The sequence below is a fragment of the Rhinopithecus bieti genome, unplaced genomic scaffold, assembly GCF_001698545.2.
Source record: "Rhinopithecus bieti isolate Rb0 unplaced genomic scaffold, ASM169854v2 scaffold_7681, whole genome shotgun sequence".
Lineage (NCBI taxonomy): Eukaryota > Metazoa > Chordata > Mammalia > Primates > Cercopithecidae > Rhinopithecus > Rhinopithecus bieti.
Window position 1 is genome coordinate 6,181,749 of NW_016806571.1, and position 21,339 is coordinate 6,203,087.

Consider the following 21,339-nt stretch of genomic DNA (forward strand, 5'->3'; position numbering starts at 1 on the left):
TACGACGCGCGGCGGCCGCGCCCTCCCTGCGAAGCGGCTCTGCGCGCCCGGGCTCCCGGCCTCCCCGGTGGCGCCGCACCGAACCGGGCCCGTCTCGGCCGTCAGGGCTGTGATTTATTTTCTAAATCGGAGTCGAGACCGCGCGGCCGCTCTCGGGCCCGCCCCGCGCCCCTTTTCCCGGGGCGGCGGGAGAGGCCACAGCGCACTCGGGAGCGGGGCGAGGAATCCCTCTCCCTCCACGTCACCAAAGCGAGGTGGAACCCGCACTCGGCGTCCTCTAACGCAAATGACCTCTTTGGCAACGTGCGCCATGGAACAGACCCAAGGGGCGCTGGGGCCCGGGGGCGGGGGTGAGCGGGGGCGGGGAGGGCGGGGCTGCCTCGGCGCCCCCGAACCGTGCGGGCCGCCCGCTCCCGCCCGGGCTACCGCCTGGCTTCCTCGCGCGGGGTGCGCGGCTGGCGTCAGCGCGGCCGGGAGTCGGGGCTGGGAGGGAAGAGCTGCGCCCGCCTCCTCCCCTCCTGCGCCTCTTCCTCCTCCGCGGCCTCCTCCCCCCGCCTCCTCGTGCGCTCCTCCCTGCAAGGTGGAGTCTGGGGTTGACGTGAGTGAATCCACATGGTACAGGGCTGGAGAATAAAGAGTGTGAGTTGAACTCGTGCCATTGTAGTGACTCATCTCGGGCAGAGCGCTAGGGCTTCGAGCGAACCAGCGAGCGAGCGAACGAGCGGCGCTCGGCGGGGACAGAAAGAGGGAGAGGGAGAGGCGCGGTCGGGCGAGGCGGGCCCGTCCGGGAGCGGGCGCCGGGGAAGGGGTGCAGGTCCGGGCGCCGGAGCGGGGAGCAGGGCCGCGTTCCTCTCAGCGCCAGCTCAGCTTGAGCCCCACGAGCCGCTGTCCCCCTGGCGCGCTCGGGTCCGCGGGACGGGCGCACGCCGCCTTCTCTCAGTCAAGTATCCGAGCCGCCCCGAAACTCCGGCGGCGAGTCGGCCACGGGAAGTTTATTCTCCGGCTCCTTTTCTGAAAGGAAGAAACAGAAGTTTCTCCCAGCGGACAGCTTTTCTTTCCGCCTTTTTGGCCCTGTCTGAAATTGGAGGGTCCCCGGGGCTGGCAGGCCAGGCTCGCTGGGCTTCTAGTCTTTTAATTTCCAATTTTTGATTGGGCCGTCGGTCCCGGCTGAGCTCCGGCTGCGCGCGGGGGCGGGAGGGCGCGCGCAGGGGAGGGACCGAGAGACGCGCCGACTTTTTAGAGGGAGGGACCGGGTGGACAACTGGTCCCGCGGCGTTCTCGGAGCCGGAAAGAAGTGCCGTAAGAGGCGCTCGGGGGACGCTGTTCCCGAGGTGTCGCCGCCTGTCTGTCCTCGCCCGCTGCGGTTGGGGAGAAACCCAGGAGCGAAGCCCAGAGCCCGCGGCGCGGCCGGCGGACGAACGAGCGCGCAGCAGCCGGTGCGCGGCCGCGGCGAGGGCGGGGGAAGAAAAACACCCTGTTTCCCCTCCGGCCCCTACCGCGGATCATGTACCAGGATTATCCCGGGAACTTTGACACCTCGTCCCGGGGCAGCAGTGGCTCTCCTGCGCACGCCGAGTCGTACTCCAGCGGCGGCGGCGGCCAGCAGGTAGGTGCGGGCCCGGGTGCACCTGGCGGCGCGGGCGGACCCCTGCCCTCCTCTCGCCGCCACTGCCTCTTTTGCTTTCTTTTCCTTTTCTTGGCGAGAAAATACCTACGGGCCACCGTTGTTAAGTTCTGGATTTTCGTCCTCTCCTCTCCCACCACCCTCTTTTAAATCAGGGGATTGGGGAGTGGGCTTGAAGAGACAACATGCCCTTTTCCTCCCACGTTATATTTTACCCAGATAAACTCCTGGAATTGTAGGCCCCCTACCAGGAAGAGCCTGTTACCTCCTCCCAAGAACTACTCCCCCTCCCCAGTGCCCTCCCCTCCTCGCCCCCCTCCCCGAGTCTTCTTTCTGCTGGTGGACAGACAAGAAAATCTTTGCACCCACTGGCACCTTTCGACATCCTGGGACCCTATTCTTTCAGGAAAGCCCTCTCTCTCTCCTCCCCGTTCTCCATCAGTCTTAGCTCCTTTCTGAAAGGGGTTGGGGATCCAGAAACATGGTTGAACTCCTTCAAGTAATCTGGAGCGAGGGCGAGGGCTGCCGCTCTGGGAATCAGGTGCGAAGGTCAGGAAGGAAGAAGCCAACCTTGATTGGCTCATGCCGCCTGTGTGCCCCGTGCCTGCCCGCCTGCCCGCCCGTCTTCTGTAAGGGTCGGGGACAGGAGGCTGCACTGCCCCCCAGGAACGAAGGAGCACCTTGAGGGTCTGGGGGTACCTGGAGCAAGGAGGCCGGCAGAGAGAAGAGGGGGTCGGGTGGGGGAAGAGACATCACACAGGCTCCTGGGTGGTTCTGGAAGCAGAAAACAACTTGTTTCTAAAGCAGCCGGACTGGTTTGCACTGGAGGGATTGTGTGTGTGATCTCTGTGTTTATAAATACCAGGAAGGTGCTGTTGGGGGTGGGGGGGGGGGTTGCTGATGGCGTGCCTGCCCTCTGCTGCGGCTCCCCACCCGCTCTGTCTCCAGAGAGAGCTGGGTTAACGCAGGCCCAATACAACATGAAGCCCACAGTGGTCAGCATCTGTGGAGTCTAGCACAGTTGGCTGCAGCAAGGGATGCTCCATAAGGCGGTGGCCTTGGCCTCTAGAAGGGGCTGGGGTGGGCTTCCAGGGAGGGGTGGATTCAGCTGGAAAGTCTTATGGAACATGGCTCTCTTTTGGATCTGATGAGGGATCCCTTGTTCCAAAGTGATTCCCTATACCTGATGAGTCCCCAAAATGGCTTTTCTGCCTTCCCTCTGCCTCCCATGGTGCTCCTATAAGCACCCGCAGTAGAAACAGCCTGGTCTGTTCATTGAGGGTGCAGTCAATGCACCGTTCGTATTGAGCACCAAGGTGATGAGTTGTAAATCCGAAAAGTTACTGGTTATGTTTGCTTCCCAGCCCCGTTGGTGGTTTGTATTGAATGTAAACATCATGAGGGAATAGGTTGAAGTCTGTACCCATTTCCTCCCTCTCCCGTTCAACAAACCCCAAACGCCTGTCCTCCTCCCTGAAATCAGGAAGGGATCTTTTGATTTCTTCTCTGTTCTTTTCCCTAATGTGTCTTTGGCAGTTAACGTTGGAGTATTACAATCTCACTGCCTGGCTTAGCATAGACCCTGGGGCCTGCAGGGATGTCAGACCGGACATCATTGCCCCAACTGAATAATCTGTGTCACTAGGGCTTTGAGCCCAGGATGTGAGCGGAGGCAATTCCCGGTTTTGGAAGAAAATCAGACAGGAAACCAGTGCTAGGAAGAAGGAAGAGAACTCAGTCCAGCAGAGTGTAATAGGGCCTCATTACCGAAGCAAAAAGCAGCTGTTGGCTAATTCCTAGCATGCTGTAACACATGAGGATTTTGCAATTAGTAATAACCAGTGCACGGGGTTCTCACATAGACGCCTGCCCATTTGACCTGGCAGTGTGTGAGACGCCTTTCAAACCAGAGGGACTGGCAAGGTAATGCCACTTGAGACGAGGTTCTTGGCCTGTCCGCTCCTTGGTGTGGTCGTGGTTGGGTGGGGGACGAGGAGGAACGGGGTGGATTTTTCCGTCGTTGCTCCAGCTGTGAACAAAATCATTCTGTGGTCCTGAGGACTGACCTCAGAGGCTTTTGTTCCTTCACAAGTCTGTGCTATGACCTTGCCCGATCTTGGGCTCGAGGTAACTACTACATACTAGATAAAACCTGTAATCACTTTATTTCTCTCAGCTTCCTTTACTGGGAGGCTTTCCTGGCAGTTAGTAGATGGGCCTTTCTCTTTTATGGCATATCTCAGTGGACCGATCCATATGAGACCGTTCTCTGGTTTTTCTTTGGGGAAGTGAGTTTTATTTTTTTCAGGTCTCTCTTTTGGGAGTCCAATATTTCTGATCAGTTTGTTGCCAGTTCTTCAACCCAGAGCTTTCCCGTCCCCTCTAGCTTCATGAAGCTGGATCTTAACACATGGCCATGAGCTCCAGTGACTTTGGGGGTGGGGGGAGCAGACTAGTCTTTGTTCCAGCCTCTGTTCTTATATATGGCAGGAACTTAAGGCATGAAAAATATTTCCTGTTCCAGTTATAGTTTTAATCTCAAAAGTTGGTCATTGGTGATTTTGTTTTGTCAGTAATTGTTGCACACACCTCCCCTTCTTGGATTTTTCTTTTTGCTGTTGTTTTTTCTCTCCTAACTTTCCTAGGAAAACATCTCCCAGATATATGCCCTGCCTGGCTGCTTGACTATTACGGTTTCAGGGCCTGAGCATTACGCAATCCAGCCAGTTACACAAACATAGGTCATTTCATAACTTGTTTTCATCAGCTGGCCCCCTTTTAATGAAAAAAACAAAACAAAAACAAGACCTAGAACTTTTCCAAGGCTGCTATTTCTCAGATAACTTGTGAAAATAAATCAAGGGCAGTATTTCCTTTTTGGAGTTAAGGAATACCAGACTGGCACTCTTCTTCCTCAACCACTCCTTCCCAAGACACACACACACACACACACACACACACACACACACACACACACACACACACACACACACACACAATTCCCCAGAGTGAACTTTTGCCAACTGTACCAGACTGGGACATTCCTCACATCAAAGAACTTTTACCAGAAATGACTGTGATTCCCAACCCAGCCTCAATCATACCTCTCTAGTGCCCTCTACGGGAAATTTTTAGGACAACTATCTTGGGAATGTATTTTTCCAGTCCCAGAGTGTTAAATTGGTGAGTTTGGAATTCTTAGGATGCTTTTTCTTTTTAATGAGGGACAAATAAATGCCACATATTTAACCTTGGTTAACTAGGAACTGCTTGACTTTGAGTTTCTTTTTTGTTCTGTTCTAAATAAAACCTGGTTAAAAAAGGAGTGCTTTTTTCTTCTATTTTGATGTCTGTCTGTTCATTAGGGTGCCTTCACAATTTGTTCAAATTCCCAAGGCATGTTTTCTTATGTGCTTATATTAGGAGGGGGCTTGTTCAGTTGGTGGGAATGTGGGAGGCATAGATTAAGGGTCTGGTGCTTTTTTTTCCCCCCTTGATCTTACAGATGTTGTAGATTAGGATCAAACAAAATGTTATCCTAAGAATTTGTCTGTTCCGCTGATTCTTGATGGTGGAAGTCAGCTTCACTTTTTCATCAAAGGGACTGGGGTGAAATAGCAGTCATGTATTGTCTGACTGGCAGTTGAATTTTCCTATCCAAAACCCTGAGTGCATTTCCACTACCTATTTCTGTTTCTGCCTGTCTTATTCAAGGTGAGGGTTAAATTGGGAGACTTGTTTTTTTCTTTTCTATCTTAATACAAATACAGCAGAACTTATTCATCCGAATCACTGTTGTCCCCTTCCTTGTTTTTTCCTTGAGGAGACTAAATGCTTATCCGAATGCTGTGGCTCGTCTCAGATTGAGAAAGGTTTTGCAGTACCCCCTCTTTTGCAATTGCTTTCAGCGTATTCTTTTGAAAATCCTCCCTGCTAACAAATCTTTGTCCTCTGAAGGGTGAATTTGGTATTTGGAAATTACCAAAAGCCTCTTTGGAGCCAAGTCTGACATACAAGTCTGGATGATCCCGCCGAGTCCAAAGTAGGGTGGGACCCCCGTGTCCTTCAGGCCTCTGGAGTCTACCTGGGAGAGCACGCCCACGACAAAGGACACCAAAGCAGGCACCTTTGCCATCAGTAACTTGGATTTTTTTTTTTCTCATTTGTTAGATAGGAATAAAGATACTGGTTGTGATAAGTAAGGAGATGAACATTCTGGTCTATTCGTTGAAACAAAGAAAAAAATAGCATCATTACTTTGTGGGTATGTCTCATCTATGTTGTATGTGTTGTCTTTTGGTGGCCACAGTATTTCAAAATGACAGCAACTGCCCTGATGGAGACAAATATATCTGTTCCAAACCCCATCTGGTAATTCTATCCCTTCTCAGCTCCCTGGGCCAGAGAGGGAAGGTGTAAGATTTCTCCTGACCCACCTGGTCTCTCAGCCCTGTGCCATGGCAGTGAGACTTTCCTAGGCTCACCTTCCTGTGGCTCTAAGGGAGGATGAGAGGACATGTCATTCCCATGGAGTGTAGAGCCTCCGGGGAGCTGTGGGGGCTCCAAAGGGGCCCACAGAATAGTGGGGTGAATTCCCCAGTGCTTTGGCGCTTCTGGCCAAAAGGGCCCTGGCGGGGAAGCAGCTGGGGAACCTGGGCAAGGGCTGCCTTCTCTTTCTGTTTCTTTCCTTCCCTAGTTATCTTTCTCCTGGCAGGAAGCCAGGTGGAGGAGGATAGAGTAACTCCTTCAAGGGAACCCAGGAAAGCATGGAGGCTGAAGGGAGGCGGGTCACCTAAGAGAGCGTTTATAAACTGTAAAGCTTTGGGAAATCACAACTTATTAGCAACAGTTTCCATTGTGACATAGTGGTATTTCTTCAGAGAGGAATGAAAGGTCAGAGGTCAAAGTGATGTTCAACGCAGAACCTGTGAAGACTGGTTAAATTCCTTCTGGAAGGCTTTGGGGAACATCCCAGCTTCAGTAAAAATACAAAGCATTTGCATTAAACTGGACCTCAGAGGGGATGTGATGGGAAGTATGAGACAACGTGTGCCCTTATCCTTTTCTCTTTTCTGGAGCCAATCTCTAGGCTGTTGGAGTTGTCCCTTTTCCATCCTGGGAATCTAAAGAAAGGGTTTTTAAAGGGAAAGAACCCAGTCCTTTCCTAGATACACTCAATCATAGCTGCTTCCCTGGCAAGGCAGGTTAGAGAGTCCACAGGGCTTCATGGCTTGAATGCTTGACAACCCAGACAAAAATCCATCTGATGGAGAATTGCCTGGCCAAGGGACTGGGCCAAGAACCCCAACCCTGACTTCCATCTCACATACCAGTTCTGCCCACTCACAAGTCTCTGGGATAAGCCCTCGGCCCCATCCAGGCCTGTAGGGGCCCAAACCCTAGTTCCAATACCTGTCAGCAAAAAGCCACGGGTTCATGCCTGAAGCCAAGGCTCCAGTATAGAGTCTCAGGAGGCAGTTTTCCCAAATCAGCAACTGTTGGGCTGGGGAACGTCTCTGACCTGCTGAGGTTTGGTGGCCCTCGAGGGTCCATGTCCTCAGCTGTCTTGCTTATTGGCAGTGGAAGGAGCACACGCATCCTTCCTAAGCAGCCCCGTGGCACCCTAGCAACAGGGTACAGCAGGGTGATGGGAGTTTCCATGCCCAAAGACCACAAGGCTTGTACGGGTTTGAACGTCAACTCAGGGTCTGGAGGTTCAAGCTGATGAATGAGAGCCCATCTCCTCGGCTACCTGGGTTGAAGGAACATCTCAGTTCTGACTGTTTGCTTTCTTATTTCCTGTGTATTCTTTTCTCTGCAACCTGAGCATGGGAGATGAGAATGAACCTCTGGGACAGGGGTTGGCAAACTATGGTCTGAGTATTTTTCTAAATAAAATTCAGTGGCACAGTCATGCCTATTTGTTTACATGTTATCTAGGGCTGCTTTCTCACTGTGGTGGCAGAATTGAGTTGCAGCCAAGACCATATAGCCCACCAAGCCTAAAATATTTGCTGTCTGACCCTTCACAGCAAAAGTTTGCTAAACTCTGCTCTAGGAGGTGGATGGGGGACCACTATATCCTTTTATAGGCATTCTTGCCCACCCAGCAGTTGACAGGGTGACATGGTAAAGTATTTCGAGGCTTTGCCAGGCTGGAATGCTACACAGGCATCCAGCATCTTCGAAGTGTCCTCGAGGAGAACATGTTGGCTACAGAGTCCCAGGGAGCCAAGTGAGGTTTTTGGGTTATCTCTCCTGATCCCGTCACTCCCAGCACACTCCTGGCACTGCAGCAGGTCTGAAACAGCCCTGTAGCCCCCAGCTGAGCAGCTCTATCTTGGTTTGTGTTTAATGTTAACTCATCCATAGAGAACCATGATTTATCTCCAGTGTGACATTTGGCTGATTCTCGGGTCTATTGGCATAGAAGAGTGCTAGGCTAACTGCTGGGACCACAAACTCCTAACTTCACCTCTTCTCTCCTGCCCCAGTGTCTGAATAACACGTTTCTGAATAACACGTTTCTGAATAACATGTTGGGAGTTGAGACAAGGCCCATCTGCCAGATCTAATTGAAACTTTTGTGTGTCTCCCAGAGAGGCTCCTCTTGGAGACAAAAGCCTTCTTTATCAGAGCCCTGGGCCCCTCTGGGGATGGGACATTGTTTTCCTTGCAGTTTAGAGCCAGTGCATTATCCAGATGGCTTTACCTCCTGTCTGAAACAAGGTGTACATGCGTTTTCAGAGGCAGTCATTACCTCCTGGCTGGTTTTTATTGCTGTCTTGTTTTGTCTAGACCAAGCCATTGCTGCAAGGAATCTGGCTGATGTATACCGGGAAGCACACGCCGCGGACCTGCCCTCCACAGCGGGTGGACTGGAGGGCCTCAGAGGAGCTAATAGGCATCCACTTATTCCGAAGGGGTCTTTGTCCCTCAGCTTTGCTTCAGATTTTCTGCTGGGTTCCCCAAGCCTAAAACGGGAGCACTTTTATTTGTTGGAATGAGGAGTGACTTTCTTAGGTGCTTTCCTAGAAGGAAAGCTGACAGCTTCCCCATGGAGGAGGGGGATCATATCAAACCATTGTGCTGGATGCCTCAGGTGCATTTCAAACCCAGAATCTGGCTTGGGGAGAGAAATGGAATTTAAAAGTTGGGTGCTTCCCAGGAGTGGGAAGCTGGCACTTCTCCCTGTGCCTCCTGTGCAGAGTCCACAGGCACATCTAATGCTGATGGTGATGGTGGTGATGACCTTCCATTTGTTTGGAGCAATGTTTCTCAACCCTGGCTGCACAACAGAATCGCCTTGGGAGGTTTTTTGTTTGTTTTTGTTTTTTTAAAAAAAACTTATCAGAGCCCGGCCCCAAACCATTTATTTTAGAGGTCTAATGGCGAGGCTCTGACATTGGTGTATTTTTTACAAGCTCCTTGGAATATTCTCATGTGTAGCCAGGGTTGAGAACCACTGGTGTGCTTTTATAGCCTGAAGTAGCTACTCATTTAATCCTCATGACAGTGCAGTGAGTTTGATGAGTATTCCCCTTTACATCCATGGAATTGAGTCCTTGAGCCCAGGGCAAGGCACTCAGTGGCTAAGACAGGCCTCAACCCCATGCCTCCTGACCCCGAGTGCAGTGCTGACTCCCCACCCCTCCCATCCAGCAGCTCAGGAAAAAAATAGCTGTCTGGGACTTGGTGCTTCTACACACACTCAGCCATGCCTGCTGCTCTCACGACTCTGCCTACTCACAGCCCAGCCCCAATTGGCCATTTTTCCTCTTTGAAGATCATTTCCCACTTGGATGCTTTCCTGTTCACTGCACTCTTCCCTCCTTCACGTGCACACACCTGCTGTTTTTCAGTCAGCGCCTGATAAAAAGCCCACTTTTGTTTGCCTTCAGAAATGCAACTCAGAATCTGTCACCCTGGGCACCTCTCTTCCTGGATCCCAGAATCCATTGTACTGGGTAACTTTTCTCCAGAATCCTGGAACCCATTGATCTAGGCAGCTGTCCTCTTGAATCCCAGAATGCACTGGGCTAGGTAACTTTCCTCCAGAATCCCAGAGCCCATTGCTTTAGGCAACTCTCCTCCTGAATCCCAGAATGCATTGCACCGGGTAACTTTCCTCCAGAATCCCAGAACCCGCTGTTGTGTGTAGCTCTCCTCTTCAATCTCAGAATGCATTGTACTGGGTAACTTTCCTCCAGAATCCCAGAACCAATTGCTCTAGACAGCTCTCCTCCCGAATCCCAGAATGCATTGCACTGGCTAACTTTCCTCCAGAATCCTAAAACCCATTGCTTTAGGGAGCTCTCCTCCCGAACCCCAGAATCCATTGCACTGGGTAACTTTCCTCTAGAATCCTAGAATCCATTGTGCTGGGCAGCTCTCTTCACTGAATGCCCTTGGCCTGGGCCCCTGGGGTGGTCTGGGAGGTGAGGCAGCTATTCCACCATACAGACTGGGGTCAGGCAGATAGGAGGGAATTGAGCAAGAAGGGGTCCCCAGCTCCGTCAGCTGTAGTGAGGTACTCTATGCATTATTTACACGGCAGGAACCCTGATGTGACGAGGCAAAGACAGTGGTGGTTCCAGCTTCCATTGCTGCAAATGCTTCTATTATAGTTGGTCTGATTGGACCAGCATAGGGAGGGTACTACAGCATCCATGCTAATGATAGTGGGGTTCCATTCAGGGCCAGACAGACCTGTGGGACCTTCTTGGTGAGAGGGAAGGTCTATAGGGGATGACTGACACTGAGGGCAGTGGGGGTAGATAACCAGCACTTAGGGCTGGATTTTGAGAAGGAAAGAAGTAGTGGCAAAGGAGCTTCTATACACTGTGTCCAGGGGCTCTGGCCTCTTTGTTGGGCTGGACTGGGTTTGAATCCTGACCCCGCTGCTTATTAGCAATGTGGCCTTGGATAAAGAACTTAATCTCACTAAGCCTAGATTTCTGTCCCTAAAATGCAGCTAATGGTTGTTCTTCCCTCAGAGGGAGATTTAGTGAGATAATCTAGGTAAGACATGGTGGCTGACATTTAGTAAGTGCCCAGGAAACGTTAGCTATTGTCATCATTTCACCCACTTTTTTAAGTGGGAAAGAAACTACTTGGAGAAGCTTTATGTGGACACAGGAGTCATCTGAAGATGAAGGTTCACCTGGGTTCCATTAGGGGGACTTTCCCCTGAAAAGCTAGAAGTGGGGGGCCCTCCTCTCCTCCCCACTTCTTCCATTTTCCAGTAGCTGCCTTGGAGAAAGGTCAAGACCAACTGCTAAGGAGCACAGCCCATTTTAGTTTCTATACTCTGTCATCATCTTATATTTTAAATAGAATGCTTCCTGCAGCATGTTCCAAAGAGTTCTGCAACGTGGTCTGGGCATAAATTAAGAAGCAGGGAGAAAACTGCACTAGCAGCACCAGAGTTTCCCACAGAAACATCTGTGAACATAGATCGATGCCTATGTAGCTGAGTAGAGAGACACACTCAGCTGGTCTGCCCCAAGCAAGATGCTAATGATGGGAGAGGAGGAGGGACAAGGAGAGCAAGGGATGTCTGGCTGCAAATGCCGCTCGCTATTTGTTAGTCTCGTGGGTTAGAGGACAACTTTTCCTGGACCTGGCTGTGCCCTGATGGAGTCATAGCTCTGTCCTGAACCTCTTTGGAAAGTGACAAAGGCAGACACAGTATGCTCCCTTGGTGATCTTTGTTGGTCCAAAGCTACTGGTGTGCAAATCCCTTCAAGGTGTCCTAAGCCGGTACCCTGAGAAACAGTTGGCAGGTGACTCAGAGGCTTAAGAGACCCAGGTGCCACATCCTGCAGATGTGTATCCTGGAGAGCTGCCAAGAAGGCCTGCCGAATGTGAGTGCTGGGGACCACGTTTATCTTGGAAGTCATTTGGGATATGACAGTTTCCTCACTGAGCCACCTGGGGATGGAGTTCTCAGGACCCCAGTCAGGGAGCAGGTCCAACGTGAAGCCCCAGGAATAGTTAAGATTTCCCTCTTGATTCTTGGATGCTCAGGACTTGTCCAGGCCCACCTGGGGGCCGGATCTTGCCCTCCAAACACTGAACTTGCTCTGTGCCGGTTTTTGCCTCGGCTCTGTTCAGTTATTATTAAGTATCCTGTTCAGCTTAGTATTTATTGGCTCAATTGTATTTTTTTCCTCATTTCAGAAATTCCGGGTAGATATGCCTGGCTCAGGCAGTGCCTTCATCCCCACCATCAACGCCATCACGACCAGCCAGGACCTGCAGTGGATGGTGCAGCCTACAGTGATCACCTCCATGTCCAACCCGTACCCTCGCTCGCACCCCTACAGCCCCCTGCCGGGCCTGGCCTCTGTCCCTGGACACATGGCCCTCCCAAGACCCGGCGTGATCAAGACCATTGGCACCACCGTGGGCCGCAGAAGGAGAGATGAGCAGGTACAGCTCAGACCAGTGGGAAGGAGCCACGTCAGTGGCTTTCAGAGCCCCAGAAACACACAACGTTTTCCTGCAGTCTGGTAGGGTTAATGTTCTGAGAGCAGGAGAGAAAAGGGAGCTAGGGGTTGAAGAGCACGTCATCCCCCCTCACTGGAGGCGGAACTGGAGACCCAAGACTCAGGCTGGCTCTGTCATCTCGCTTGTGTCCCTTAGAATCTCTGAGTCTCAGTTTCCTCAGCCACAAAATGGGGATCATGGTCCCTGCCAGCCAGGACTTGGCTACAGATGGGAAGGACCGCTACGACCTGCCACAGCAGGATCCTTCTCTGATCCTTGGCAAAAGGGCCATGGGACAAGCAGCCAATGAACCCTGGCTGTGAGCTTTTTAGGATTAGCCCTTAGCTGTTTCCCAGGGTCTAGTGCAGGCCAGGCACCCAGCAGACCTACAGGGTCAAGCTCTGGGCCGGCACTGCCCTCAACTTCCCATTCCTGCTCAGTGTTCCAGGCCTCCAACTCAGGGCAGGAGCCCATTTCAAGGGCCTAGAATGCATATTCCAGCAGTGCAGTAACTCTGGGTCTTTAGAGTCTGTTCAGCGTCATGAACAGATGGAAGGATGAGGCGGGGGAGGCCAGACATCAGCCCTTTTCTCTTCAGGGGACTCAGCTTTGAGAAAGAATTAACCTGGCTGGAGAGGGAAGCCAGAAAATGGGGAAGAGGCGGGGGCGCTGCTATTTAGGCAGCACATACCCAGTACTCAAGAGCCTCATTGCTCGGGTCAGCAGTGAGCCAGGGCAGTGCCAAGTCCCCTGGTTCTGGAAAGGGAAATCAGAATCATGCATAATTCCAGAAAGAATGGAATACAGCCTCAGAGAACCCCATCTCACCCCCATGTGAGATGATACAAGCAAGGGCCAGACATACCTGCATGTGGCCACTCGACCGGTGAGTGGGGAAGTCTGGGCTAGATCCCAGTTCCCTGGACCCCTTATGCAGTGTTCTTTCTCCAAGGCTGTGCCACCCTGAGCCCAGGGAAGGGAAAATACTTTAGCAGTGGAATCCCTTTTCCAAATGAATTGTTATCCTGGAAAACTATTCCAGTGACAGCTTTGGAACCCTTCCCCATTTCAACCACTGTCCATCTTCACTCTGTGATCCCCAGGGCCACAATGTTCCAATATACGGACCTTTCAAACATGGTTCCCAGTGGATCAGGGTAGATCCAGACCCCAGGATACTTGGAATTACAGGGATCACCACACCAAGGAACTGGAAGCTTTCTCAGGAGCTCAGCTCCTCCAAGGACAAAGCTGGGTGTTGTATCTACTACTTGTTGGTTTGTTCTGTTAATGGCGGAACCACAGTGCAGAGCCACTTGCGGGGGGTGTGTCTGCTAGACTCTGTAATAGATTCACGGCTGCATGTGGGGCCTCTGCTGCTGGAGCAAGTGGCCAGTATCCTCCTCACAGTTGCTTTCTATAATTGCAGTTGTAAATATTGCAGTAGCCATGCTTATAATGACCTTTATAAATATGCTTCCTTCACGGAGTCCAAGGTGCAAAGCCTTATACTCACCGATGAGCTGGACTCTTCTGGGATATAAGTGATCCTGAGTGAGAGCCAGGCTTGCCAGGGACTCTTTGGCGCTAGCAGGACCACAAAGCCGGAGGATGTGCTGAATGCTCTCTATTCTGTTTTTTTTTTTTTCCCTCTCTCTTTTTTTTTTTTTTGAGATGGAGTCCTGCTCGTGTTGCCCAGGCTGGAGTGCAGTGGCACGATCTCAGCTCACTACAACCTCCACTTCACCAGTTCAAGCAATTCTCCTGCCTCAGCCTCCTGAGTAGCTGGGATTACAGGCACACACCACCATGCCTGGCTAATTTTTTTTTGTACTTTTAGTAGAGATGGGATTTTGCCACATTGGCCAGGCTGGTCTCGAACTCCTGACCTCAGGTGATCCGCCCATCTCAGCTTCCCAAAGTGTTGGGATTACAGGCGTGAGCTACCGCGCCCGGCCACGCTCTCCATTCTCTTCTGGGCCTACCTCATACCAAATTTAGAAGTTTATATCCAAAAGGGACTTTGGAGACCATCTTTTCTCATTTTCCCTTTATACCCATTTTATAGACAAGGAAATGGAGACCCAGAAAGGTGAAGGTCCCTGTTAGAGTCGCACAGTGAGTTAGCAGCAGAGCCAGCACTGGAACTCACTTCTCCTGACCTTTAGTCCTGCGGTTTTCCCAGCACACCACCTAGGCGTGCCTCATACAATCTGTCTGGAGAATTTCCTTCCTTTTTTGAGAGGGAGGGAGAGAACAAGGAGCATTTTATTCCACATCAGTTGGGAATTCACACATCTCCCAGCAGCTCTGAGGAAGCCCGGGCAGTGGCAGTCTAGAACCTTGGCTGTTCAGGTTCCCAGCCCTCAGGGCTTTGCTCTGAAGCTTACTCTGGCCGTCACTAGCCTCCCCGAGCCACCCTGCTAGGGAGGAGCCTGCCCCCAGAGCCAGTCTGGTGCCTCATAGGCCTCCTTTGGAGCCCGCCTGGGAGGTTCCCTCTGTGCCCCGTGGCGGCGACTCTGAGGAGGTGGGGAGGGGTGTGTGTGGCTTGTGGGTGGGTACGTGGTGCTGCTGACACACTGAAGCTGGAACCATGTTGATTTCACTGCCCCTGAACACTTCCTATGTCAACAGCTCCCACAAGTTGCCCCACACCTCACCAGTCAGGGGAGAGACTTCTAGGTCAGTCAGGAGGCCAAAAGTTGTCCAGAAGCAGCCAAGGGGGAAGGAGAGCTTGAAGTGGGTCAAGGCAAGCCTCCTTCTTTTCTGTGCCTCATTAGCGAGGGATCTAGGGGACTTCCTGGGCCTTAAGGGGAGCCCTTGTGGCCCTTTCTGTGGTGAGCCCTAAACCCAGGCCTGCAGCAGGGCCATAAGGCTTTCTTGGCAATTCTGCTGGGCTCAAGACAAGACAGGTTTAGGAGCAGCAAGTATTCAGGGCCTTGGCCAAGTGGCCTCATGACCTCAGCCGGGCCGTGGCCTCCTCTCTGTGTGACAGGCATGGGGTTGTCCTCTCTGGTGCTGTGATGATTGTCCTCTCTCTGCTGTTCAGAATACCACAGCAACAGACCTCCAGGGCTGGAGGGAGCCTTGTGGGACTCTGACTTGGACCCAACCAGGACAGTGGCTCTTTCCTTCATGGGGAAAGGGATACTGAAGTCAAGGCAGTATCCCTCCTTGGGGCAGCTTCTCCCTGTTCCTCTAAAAGTAGCTTTGATTTTGCCCCCAGGGTCCTGTGAGAGCTGACCCAGGTCTTCTTCCCCTTGAGGTCTTCTAGGCTCCCAGTATAGCACCGGGCACTTAGTAGGTGTGCAGTCAGTGTTTGATAACTGAATGAGTGGTCTTTCCCTTTGCATTGCTTTCTGCTTTGGCCCACAGCCATCTCCTTGTGTTACCTCTCCCTGAGAGAGGCACTGGGGTCACAGCTCTGCAGGGCTGTGTGGAACCAGAGTATTAGCCCTGCTCAGGAGAGCAGAGTTCATGCTCTCTGGTGTGAGTGACAAGTTCCTAACCATCTCATTGGAAGAAGCTAGATCCTAAGCTCTTTGCAGGGGAATCTTCCTTTGTTTGGTTCGCAGATAACTCCTAAGCCCCTAGAACTGCATCTTGCACATGGAACCAGGTGCTCACTTGTTGAGTGGATGGATATGGTGGGCAGCAGGATTTTACCTGCCGGGGGCTCCTCTTCATTTTGCATGTCCTGTCCAACTTAGCACTGCACCAGGCATGTGGGGGAGTACTTGGGGTTGAACCGTGAGCAGCTGGCATTCTCGGATTGGCAGAGGAAATCGGGAGTGGAGTGGCACTCTTGACCCTCCCATCAGCAACATAACATTCCCCCCTGCGTGGTTCTTACCTGTGTGGGGACTCCAGGCCCAGCTACTTAACCAAATGGGGATAATGAGGCTTGCAGAGCAGGCAGAGTGATAGGAGGAGTAATTAGCCAGGATTTGGAAGAAGCTGCTTAATTGGGTGGGACCACACCTGGCTGGCAGGAGGGGACTCTTGGAGAAGCATCCCCAGCTTCTTCTCTCTGGCCTGGGCACTGAGTCAGGGCTGATGTGACAGGTGCTGCCATCATGCCTGGTCCGGTGAATCCCTGACCCATTGCTGTCCTGTTTAAACATGGACTTTAAACTTGGACATCACCTTCGGGGGCAGATTCAGCTCAAAGAGCCCTCCCAGGCAGCCAGACATCAGGGAGCCACATGTTCTGGGGCCTCTGAGTCCAGTCATGCTCCTCTTGCCCTTCCTCCTCCTCTCCCCATTTCCAGAAGGGCTTCTTGCCTTACTTAAAATACAGTTTTTTTAAAATGCTGTGAACCATTGTCCCTGTTCTAATCGTGATCCTTGGCTTTGGCCTGTAGCTGTCTCCTGAAGAGGAGGAGAAGCGTCGCATCCGGAGGGAGAGGAACAAGCTGGCTGCAGCCAAGTGCCGGAACCGACGCCGGGAGCTGACAGAGAAGCTGCAGGCGGTGAGGAACTCTGCTTAGGGTGGGAGCACCTCTGAGTAGGCTGGAGTGAGAGCCCTGAGGGTCCTGATCCTGTCTCCCACAGCTGTCTCCTTACCCACAAGTGCTCTACAGATGAGTCAGTGGAGATAGAGCTTTCCTTCCTTTGGACACATGGGTCAGCATTGTATTGATTGAAAAAAGAGGGAGGGAGGTGACGTTTAGCACCAGCCAGGGCCCAGAGGGAAGAAATGAACAACCTTCTCGGGGGGTGCTAGCCACTTTTTTTATGCAGCGCCTGAGTGTTCTCTGCTCACAGAATGGTTGGGGCTTCTGGGTGAGGGATGGTGGAAGGTTAGGAGCCAGGGCAAGACCTGCTCCCTCCAGGGCTACTTCCCAAGGTTCCAGTCACTCCCATGCCTGCCACCATCAGGAGTGGCCCAGCCTGGCCTAAGCATTATGGGTTGGGCCAGGGAGAGGTCTTGATGGAGATGGGTCACATGGCAGCTGGGTTGTATTTTCTTGGGGTTTTCTCATTTCCTTTATGGGCAGGCGGGTTCCCCACCTCTGTCATGAACTCAGAGCTGTGGCCATAGTACTGCATGTGGCCCTTGTGAGTCACTCTCCCGTGCCACCTAATTGCCCAGACCTGGGGACCCACAGCCCTGCCCTTCCCTCTCTTAAGCTTGACCTGACCAACGTCACGTAACTCTTTTCAGAGCCTAGCCCCGCAGGAAGGGCCGTGTGCTGTGTGGGGGAAGCCCCGAGTCAGGGATGACTGTCCCCAGTGGAATGCTTTCAGAGTGAGGAGATGAGAGAGACTCTGTCAGTGGTCCTCACAATAACTGCCCAGGATAGGGCTTTGGAAAACATCCCCTCACTTTTTTTATTATTATTATAATTTTTTTGAAATGGAGTTTCACTCTTGTCACCCAGGCTGGAGTACAGTGGCATGATCTCAGCTCACTGCAACCTCTGCCTCTTGGGTTTAAGCAATTCTCCTGCCTCAGCCTCCCAACTAGCGGGGATTACAGGTGCCTGCCACCATGCCTGGGTAATTTTTGTATTTTTAGTAGAAACAGGGTTTCACCATGTTGGCCAGGCTGGTCTCGAACTGCTGACCTTGGGTGATCCACCTGCCTTAACCTCCCGAAGTGTTGGGATTACAGGCGTGAGCCACCGCACCCGGCCCATCCCCTCACTTGGGTTAATGTTCCCCGGTACCATCCACCTGCTTAGGCTTGTCTTTCTCTGTCCTGCAGCCCTCCCTCTGGGGTGTTGAATGAATTGAATTGCGCGAATTCTGTGATGCCTGTAGTAATGTCCCTCGGAGGTGTTAGAACCGGGGAGGATGAGTGGGAATTCTTCATTCCCAGGTGAGGCAGATCCACAATCCACTTCCTCAGCGGGCCCTCCCATCACTAACCTTTCTCTGATTGGCACTTCAAGGAGCTGTGCCCCATGTGGTGCTCCTTACCAACTGCCCCAGAATAGCCCTGCCCCCTGAGGCTCCTCTACTTTCCTCCCCTCCTCCCAGAGGCCTCACACCCTACTCCCCTGCCTCCCCCGCCTCCCCCGCCCTCTGACCCAGCCACCCAGGCCCCTGAGCCACATCCTCCACAGGAAGCCTCTCAGAAGCTCATGACGTTCATCAGACCCTTGAGACAGACGGAAACTGTTTTTCACTCCGGAATATGCTGTGCTCTGCTGAACGAAGCCCTTGCCTGTATGTCCTCACTGATGAACAGGAATCCATGTTAGGGAAAACGTGGGGAGGAGGCTGGTGACACACACCTCTTCCCCTCCCACAGCGGCCCCTCCATGTGCGCTTGCTTGCTTCTGCTTCTCTGGCTGGGGATGAAAGAAGGGGGCTGAGGTCCTCGCGGAGTGACCCTGGCATCCTCATGGGCCCTCTCGGGCTGTCACGTTACTTCTGTGTCAAGCATGGTGGCTGAACCGAATGTTCTCTGAAGGTTCTGGGAGTCCTGAAATATGTGCTTAAGAAATTGGAGCAAAAGGCCGGGCGCCGTGGCTCATGCCTGTAATCCCAGCACTTTGGGAGGCCAAGGCGGGCGGATCACCTGAGGTCAGGAGTTCAAGACCAGCCTGGCCAATGTGGTGAAACCCCATCTGTATGAAAAATAAAAAATTAGGCGTGGTGGCGGGTGCCTGTAGTCCCAGCTACTCGGGAGGCTGAGACAGGAGAATAGCTTGAACCCGGGAGGCAGAGGCTGCAGTGAGCCAAAATCATGCCACTGCACTCCAGCCAGGGCAAGACAGAGTGAGACTCCCCCTCAAAAAAAAAAAAAAAAAAAAAGAAAAGAAAAAGAAATTGGAGCTAATAAAGGGAAGAGAGGCTGTGATAATCCCACAGGGATTTGCTGAGCACTTATGAGAAGCCAGGCACTGTTCTAGGCGCTGGGGATACAGGAGTGTGCATGACAAAGTTCCACTCTAGCAGCCTAGGGCTTAGCATTTATCCATCCACAGGTGGGCTGGCATGGGGCTGGGGAGTAAGAGAAGGAGAGAGATGGGTAGAGGTGTGCTCCATGCCCCCTTCTCCATGTAGATCTCTGCAGTACTCACCCCTCAGGGGTACCGAGAGGACAGTCCTGGCACCAAGGCCATAGAACATAGTAGTAGCACATAGACTCTGGAGTTAGATGCATTGGGAATCAAATCTGGGCTACCCCACCTGCTAGCTCGGTGACTTTGGAAAATTAACCCCTCTGAACCTCAGTTTCCTCATCTGCAAAATGGGGTGATGATAACATCTGCTTCCACAAACTCCTGGAAGGTTGAATGAGATCATCTCTGAAATGCTTAACAGTGTCCTGCACGAAGTAGGTGCTGAGTTATGGCAGCTGCAGTTGTTTCTTCACCTGCTCTCCAAGCTGACTTTCCTTCTTTGGAAATGAAAGGAATCTTGAGCCTGCAGGTGTCTCAGACCAGCAGGGTCTGTGGTTAGGTGTGTGAGCCTCTGCTGTCACAGTGTCTGAGGACAGACATTACTGGTTTTCTCTTTCCTGCCTAGATTGGTCCCTGGCAGGTTGCTGTCCCTCACATCCCTCTCTTTCCCTGGCAGGAGACAGAGGAGCTGGAGGAGGAGAAGTCAGGCCTGCAGAAGGAGATCGCTGAGCTGCAGAAGGAGAAGGAGAAGCTGGAGTTCATGCTGGTGGCTCATGGCCCAGTGTGCAAGATTAGCCCCGAGGAGCGCCGATCACCCCCAGCCCCTGGGCTGCAGCCCATGCGCAGTGGGGGTGGCGCGGTGGGCGCTGTAGTGGTGAAACAGGAGCCCCTGGAAGAGGACAGCCCCTCGTCCTCGTCGGCGGGGCTGGACAAGGCCCAGCGCTCTGTCATCAAGCCCATCAGCATTGCTGGGGGCTTCTACGGCGAGGAGCCCCTGCACACCCCTATCGTGGTGACCTCCACGCCTGCTGTCACTCCGGGCACCTCGAACCTCGTCTTCACCTATCCTAGCGTCCTGGAGCAAGAGTCACCCGCATCTCCCTCTGAGTCCTGCTCCAAGGCTCACCGCAGAAGCAGTAGCAGCGGGGACCAGTCATCAGACTCCTTGAACTCCCCCACTCTGCTGGCTCTGTAACCCAGTGCACTTCCCTCCCCAGCTCCGGAGGGTGGTCCTCCTTGCTCCTCCTTCCCAGGGACCAGCACCTTCAAGCGCTCCAGGGCTGTGAGGGCAAGAGGGGGACTTGCCAGGGAGCTTCCTGGCTCTGGGGGACCCAGGTGGGACTTGGCAGTGAGTATTGGAAGACTTGGGTTGATCTCTTGGAAGCCGTGGGACCTCCTCCCTCATTCATCTTGCAAGCAAATCCCATTTCTTGAAAAGCCTTGGAGAACTCGGTTTGGTAGACTTGGACATCTCTCTGGCTTCTGAAGAGCCTGAAGCTGGCCTGGACCATTCCTGTCCCTTTGTTACCATACTGTCTCTGGAGTGATGGTGTCCTTCCCTGCCCCACCACGCATGCTCAGTGCCTTTTGGTTTCACCTTCCCTCGACTTGCCCCTTCCCTCCCCCAGTGTCAGTTTCACTCCCTCTTGGTTTTTATCAAATTTGCCATGACATTTCATCTGGGTGGTCTGAATATTAAAGCTCTTCATTTCTGGAGATGAGGCAGCAGGTGACTCTTCTGCTGGGGCTGACTTGTCCAGAAGGGGACAAAGTGCAATACAGAGCCTTCCCTCCCCTGACGCCTCCCAGTCACCATCTCCAGAACTCCCGGCCAGGCTCCCTGAGCTCTCAAGGAGATGCTCCCCTCACTGGGAGGCTCAGAGGACCCTTCCTGCCCACCTTCGGAGACGGCTTCTGGAGGAGCGCTTGGCCAGAAGACAGGGTGTGAGTGAGACAGTGGGACACAGGTTGGGTTTGCCAAACGCCTAATTACCAGGCCAGGAATAATGCCAACAAAGCCACACAGGTATCCTAGCCAGCTTCCCTTCACCTGGTGTCTTGAGTAGGGCGTCTCCTGTAATTACTGCCTTGCCTTTCTGTCCCTGGACCCTTCTCTGCAGACCAGGGAGGCGTCCCTCCGTAGGAGCCACACACTATACTCCAAGTCCCTGCTGGGCTCCGCCTTTCCCGCACCCTGGCTCTCAGGGTGACGCCACCCACAGAGATTTAATGAGCGTGGGCCTGGACCTTCCCCAGATTGCTGCCAGGCAGCCCCTCCCCAAGCCTCAAAGGAGCATTTGCCGTGGATGGAGAGGCAGGGGAGGGAGGCAGGAGGCCGTCACTGGAGTGGCGTCTGCAACAGCTGCT

At 52.9% G+C, this 21,339-nt stretch overlaps 1 protein-coding gene across 1 annotated transcript; it reads left to right on the top strand.

Moving 5' to 3' along the window:
- Positions 1-240: 240 nt before the first annotated feature.
- On the top strand, positions 241-20,688 carry FOSL2 (FOS like 2, AP-1 transcription factor subunit). The gene is made up of 4 exons (XM_017877009.1): positions 241-1,606; positions 11,807-12,058; positions 16,480-16,587; positions 19,649-20,688. The coding sequence occupies exons 1-4, from the start codon at positions 1,505-1,507 to the stop codon at positions 20,165-20,167; spliced, it is 981 nt and encodes a 326-aa protein (XP_017732498.1). The 5' UTR covers positions 241-1,504; the 3' UTR covers positions 20,168-20,688.
- Positions 20,689-21,339: the final 651 nt, after the last annotated feature.